Source organism: Eumetopias jubatus, unplaced genomic scaffold, assembly GCF_037043125.1.
Source record: "Eumetopias jubatus isolate StellerSeaLion01/CBP00866 unplaced genomic scaffold, mEumJub1_p1.0 scaffold_2, whole genome shotgun sequence".
NCBI classification, from domain to species: Eukaryota; Metazoa; Chordata; class Mammalia; order Carnivora; family Otariidae; genus Eumetopias; species Eumetopias jubatus.
This window is the reverse complement of record NW_028274808.1, coordinates 171,602,187-171,608,153: the sequence shown is the minus strand read 5'-3', so window position 1 is coordinate 171,608,153 and position 5,967 is coordinate 171,602,187. Positions and strand designations below refer to the sequence as shown.

The window sequence follows — 5,967 nt, the reverse complement described above, 5'->3', positions numbered from 1 at the left end:
TGTTTGTCCAGCTGATTTGTGAATTATTAGCAGAAAATAGGCATAAGTGGAAGCAGAGGCTGGGAACAAAATTCCAGGTTCTGGAACCGGGGTCATTTAATTGAGAGGGCTTTGAAGAAGGAAATGCTTGTACACACAAACTACTGTAAGCTCCCAATGATCTCTTCCTCCGAGGAACTTTTGTGGCACTTGGGGCTTCTATCTTTCAATCGGTGCCACAGTTGATAGAAATATACCATTTGGCTTATTCCAGAAAGCAAGTATTATTTGGTGTTAATAAATGAGTTTGTTCCTGTGTGTGTTGTGGCAACTAGATTTTATCTTTCTTCGGTGCAAGGCCTCCATCCCCCTTCTTTTTTTTTTTTAACATGCTGTGTCCAAACAGGTCCGAGTAATAAGTATGTGCTTCTTATGAATATTAACTCATATAATCTCCAACGATTCCTTATGGTAGACATATCATTAGTCCCATTTACAGATGGAATAGCTGAGGCCTGAAGTCATACAGCCAGTCAGAAGCTGGGCTCCGAACCATATAATCCAAGTAAATCTCCCCAACTCCAATCTATGATCACATCTGCAAAGACTTGGGTTTTGGTTTTTTTTTTTAAAGATTTTATTTATTTATTTGACAGAGAGACACAGCAAGAGAGGGAACACAAGCAGGGGGAGAGGGAGAGGGAGAAGCAGGCTTCCTGCTGAGCAGGGAGCCCAAATGCGGGGCTCGATCCCAGGACCCAGGGATCATGACCTGAGCCAAAGGCAGACACTTAATGACTGAGCCACCCAGGCGCCCCAAGACTTTGGGTTTTTTGTGTGTTGTTGTTGTTTGGTTTTTGGTCATAAGCAGTAACATTCACAAGTTCCAGAGATTGGGATGGGGATATCTTTGGGGGGCCATTTTTCAGCATTCCATAAGAGGTTATTTGTGGATTACATAGGCCCGGTAACCTATCCATCTATAACCTCTTAAAGAGCACCATTCATGGGGCGCCTGGCTGGCTCAGTCGAAGAGCATGTAACTCTTGATCTTGGGGTTGTGAGTTCGAGCCCCACATTGGGTGTAGAGATTACTAAAAAAATAATCTTAAAAAACACAAAACAAAACAAAACAAAAACGAGAGAGCACCGGTCATTTTTCGTGTGGGTAAAGGCTTGTGAAGCAGTTGTGAAGGGCATCCTGGGAATTCAGCCACAACTAAAGACAGAAGAGGGGCCAGGGGAGGCAGCGACACGGCCAACAATGAATGATCTTTCCTTCTTCCTAGAGCGCACATCTTACAGAGACGGAGAGACTGGGGCCGTAGATTCTGTTATCGGCCTGTCTTTTTAAAGGTTGTAGGTTTTAGAAGTTAGTAGGTTTTAGAGGTTCTTTCACATCAGCATTTTGGCTCTTGAGAGGAAAGATCAGAACAACATGATCAGTTCTACATGGAGGGAAGATTTGAGTCAGAGGAAACACGAAACTTGGAAAGGGGCAGGTGGGAGATAAAAGAAGCACAGAGCTGAACCCACCTGCTGCCAGGAGGCCCCAGGGGCCCGTCCTTGAGCTGGAAGAGTGTGGAGCCCTTGGCCCCAAGCCAGGTGTGGCCCAGTCATGGGAAAGGCAGAACAGGTGCAGTTTAGTCCTGGGTAAAGCGTGGCATGATGACTGCAGCTGTAACCTCCTTGGGTGTCTACTGTGGAACACGCAGGTCAGCCGCCGTACCCAGATGTCCTTTAACACTTGAGTAGCTAATCCCCTGGTAAGGAGTCCTCTCTTCTCTCCTACACCTCCCGCTGCAGCACGGTGGCTGCACCCTGGTTGGGTTCCCGCGTCCCCAGTGCAAGGCGATGAGCTAGGAAATGGCACGGATCCTTTTCAATCCCGCCTTTCTCCCCCTTGCATTCTTCAGCCTGTGTTAACTCCTTTGCCGAATGGAGATGACACAGGTACCTCCCAGGGTGGGCGGAAAGGGCCTGGCAGAGACCAGTGTGAGCAGATGTTTGAGAGCTCTGAATTTGCGATTTGGTATAAAGGAAGGGGTTCCCAGGACGCGCGTGTTGTCCTTTTGCCAAAAATTGTGACTCGACGAACTTGGAGTATCTAAGGAAGAGAAAGCAAACGTAATTTCTATTCACGTGTCATTCACTGTGTTCTCTCCTTTTTAACTTTCTTTTCCAGATGGTAACAAAAAATAATCCAGATGGGGTGCAGGTGCTGTAAAATGATACAAAGGTAATGCTGAAAAAATAACTTCTGAGTGGAGGAATCTGGGATTACCATGGGGGCCCTTCTAAAGACCATGCATGGATTTACTGCATTTATCCCTCTTGGGGCATGACCAGCATTGCTAAGAAATTATGAGTTTGGAACTGCTTTGATATCATTTAAGAGGACATATGGCCTAGATTTTTAAACTTGTTTTGCTCACCGCTCAGAGCGCGTTGGGAACGACATAATGCTCTGAGAGCAAATCTGGTTTAGGTTGAATTTCCAGTTCTCCAGAGAGCTTCAGCACAAAGAAAAGCTTGGGTTTCAGGGATGGTGCCTGACAGGGCATCGCTGAAAATAAATCATGCCCATCACATACATGTTTTTAATTTTGTCCAGATTCTATTTCAGAATAATTTGGATCACATGAATAGAATTCTACACAAACTAAAACCTGACTAATTTGCTTCCTTCACAAATAACACTTTTTATTATTCTAGTTCTACATCTGTAGCTATATGGCTGTATCCATTTATTCGTATGTATGTGTGTGTGTATAAGTTCTCTTCCATTGTCATCACAATGTGATGGTAGGCTTTATTCAGAAAACATTTATCATAATAAATATTATAAGTATCATTCATGTTAGTCCAGACTTCATATTTATTGTTTTTAACGACTACACGATATTCCATTAAGGGGATATGCTTAACCACTTAGTCCCCTGTTATTGGGCATTTGTTTTATTTCCCTGTTTGGTTATTTTTAAACTCCATGAATCACTTTGTACTTTACTTTGTTTCTCTCTTGGATCTCTTCTTAGGCTCTATTCCTTTACCCCAACTCTTACCTAATTGGTTTAGACACACATATAGGCTTAACGGAATAATCGCAGAAATTAACAGGAATAGTAGAAGGAGGCAGAGCCTGTAGGAGAAAGTATTAATGACAGAAGCTAGTTATTCATAAAGGTAGTAACGAATAAAGTGTATTAGTGTTTAGCCTGACCCTCATTCTTGTCACCCCCAGCTATCTCTTTGATCCGGTTCAAGTGCCCTCCCCTGGCTATGTCAACGAGGTGAACAGCTGCAAGGTGGATGAAGGTGACGTGGGTAAACTGAAAGGCAAACAGAGCGGCCAAGTCCTCGTGCACAAAAACGAGCTGCAGAGCGAGGGCCTGAAGAGGACGGCCAGCAGAGGCAGAGCCTGTGGCGGGCAGGAGCCCCACTGGCCTCCCCCCGGACCGCCCCCTCAGGGGGACACGGCGGGGGGATACTGTGCGGACAGAGCTGGCAGTGCCATCAACGGCATTGGCCCCGCCCCCCTGCAGCCCACTGGGGATCATGGGCCCCACCGGGGAGACAGGGGCTCCTGCGTCAGGACCGCGCACAGCGTCGCCCCAACTCAACCCTTCCCGGAAGGAGGGGGCCCCGGACAACAGGACAGTGTGCTGCCGGCCTCGCAAGAGACCCAGCTCATCCGAAATGGGGACTCCAGAGCTTCTTCCAGGGCAGAAGGTCCTGCCTTGCGAGTACAAGACCATGACCTCCAGATACCGGCCCCGGATTACCCTCCCTTTCGGGGCTCCACTGTAGACAAAGCTGATCAGGAAGAAAAGCACTGTCTTTCCAAGAGCCAGACTGACGAAGAAGCCCCGGCGGGAATTTCCCCCAGGGTCGGGGAGCACGGTTTGAACATGCCCTTCCCCTTGAAGAGAAGCTGGGATTCGTTAAGCGAGGCCGTGGCAACAGAAGGCCTAAGTGTCTACTTTGAAGCAGAGGATGCTGCTCAGGCCGCGCCCCTGGTCGATTCCAGAACCAGCTGGGAGGATGCACCTGGCTCCGCGGGAGAGCCGGGTAGGGACGCGGAGGATGAGGATGCGGCCGTGGCCGAAGCCCTCGCAGCCTTAGAAGCAGCTACCGCTGGAGAAGACGTGGACGAGGCAGATTAGGGCCCTGAGCAGGTGTCGCTGCGCGCACGTGGGGTGCGCGTGCTCCGTGGTCGGAGCTGGTGCCCCGCAGCCTGTGCCCCCCGCAGCCTTACAGGTTGTTTGCGTCAGCGTCCGCTCTGATGATCGCGGGTGCCCGCGCCAGGTCGCTTGCTGTTAAGTATGGACAGCACCACTGTGTGGACGGGCGATCACTCAGGGCGCCAGAATAAAAATCAGAGTGCAGGTGCCCACAGCGCATGCGGGAATCAAACAGCCTACTCGTCGACCCACAGATCTCCCTCCAGAACATCTGGGACAGATGTTCTTGAGAATGCTCTGAAATCCCAGCGCTTAATCCCCACCACCCCCCACCACCAAGGGCACAGAATCACGGAACATTCTGTTTGTAAATTCGTTGTCTTGCTTTTGAGAGCCATTGTACCCAACCTGGAAAAAGTAGCTACCCCCACTGAAAGTGCCTAGTGTGTCCCCAGAGCATGGCTTGCCTTCAGGGACAGTCACCCAGGGAACTAATCACTAACCACTTGTTTGACATGGAGTTAAACTCAGCAGGCTTCAGGATGGAGCAGAAGCCACCAGTAAGCAAATGGTTAGTCATTAGCTGTGATATTAAGACACCTTGACCTTAACTTTTTTACATTATTACTTTTTAATCTCCTTTGGGACTGGGGAGGCTGGCCAAAATAATTCTGAAAACTGCTTGTGTTGTATTTGAGTTTTAAGTTCATGAGATTGGGAAGAGCGAAGAGATAGATGTTTTACGCCACCTAATGTCGATTCTGATTAAAATATAACAACATGTGTCTGTCTGTCGTAACTCAAAGGTAGTTCTCATTTCCCAGACTGAGTGTCAGTAAGCCTTGATGTTTCTTTCCATTTCGAGGGCTGCACTACTGAGTTACAGGTGAGGAGAACCAGTCCGTTCACTGAGAATGGCTTTGGCTGTTTGTCCCTGCCGTTCAAACTCATGACACCACATGCTCCGATCTTACCTAAGGATGAGCCACAGCCCTCTCTGGATGCCAGCCTTCTGGTTTATAAAAGCAAGAACTGCCATCTGACATGACTCAGTGGAGAATGTAGAGGATGGTCAAGTCTCTCTGGAAAACTATGAACATGGGAGATGCTCTCATATGGCATTTCATAACACAGGCTCTGAAACCTGGCTGACCTTGGTTTGATTTCCAGCTTTGCCACACGACCTCAGGCAAATAATTTTTCCCTTCTACTTGCCCATCCGTTAAGTGAGAATAATAGTATGTATCTGTAAAGATTGAATGAGATTATGCAGGTATTTATCACAGTGCCTGGCACACAGTAGGCACGCAACCAAATGCTAAGTCTTACCATTTGTTAAAAATAAATCCTTGAAGAATGGTTTTATGTCCTCACGACTGAAAACTCTAATACTGTCAATGTCATCACTGCACTCTGGTGATCATTTAAATAAAAAGGTGATTTCTGAGCTTCCCGGCATCTTTAAGGATGGCGCCCTTACAAATGCTTACCAGACATAACATTACCCTGGGTTTGTTTGGTGACATGCCAGCTCTACATACAAGGTCACACCAAGCACTGAAAATACAAGCTGTTGTCATTGTTAATTGCATAATCGGTGGATTTGCTATTGTACTTAGTACACAGAATGCTTCCTCTTTGAGAGTGGTCCCTTCAAGAGTTTCCCAAAGTGTATCTGTTGGGATTAGGTTCAGCCCGTGTGATAAATGGCTTATGTAAAAATAGAGATGTATTTAGAAGAAGTCCGGAGTTAGTAGTCCAGGGTGATAAGAGTTCCATCCTATCAGCTACCTGTGCTCCTATC

General features: G+C 47.3%; 1 protein-coding gene across 1 annotated transcript; it reads left to right on the top strand.

Annotated features, from left to right (window-relative positions):
• The first annotated feature begins 2,104 nt into the window (after nucleotides 1-2,104).
• On the top strand, nucleotides 2,105-5,727 carry PGCKA1 (PDCD10 and GCKIII kinases associated 1). The gene is made up of 2 exons (XM_028126402.2): nucleotides 2,105-2,218; nucleotides 3,224-5,727. Exons 1-2 carry the CDS (start codon nucleotides 2,187-2,189, stop codon nucleotides 4,143-4,145), a joined length of 954 nt encoding a protein of 317 aa, XP_027982203.1. The 5' UTR covers nucleotides 2,105-2,186; the 3' UTR covers nucleotides 4,146-5,727.
• The last annotated feature ends 240 nt before the right edge of the window (nucleotides 5,728-5,967 follow it).

Bases quoted from the DNA above. Each gene is read 5' to 3' on its own strand.
- PGCKA1 (XM_028126402.2), top strand. From the start codon at position 2,187: ATGGGGTGCAGGTGCTGTAAAATGATACAAAG. The intron at 2,219-3,223 runs GTAATGCTGAAA...TGTCACCCCCAG, and splicing joins TGCTGTAAAATGATACAAAG to CTATCTCTTTGATCCGGTTC.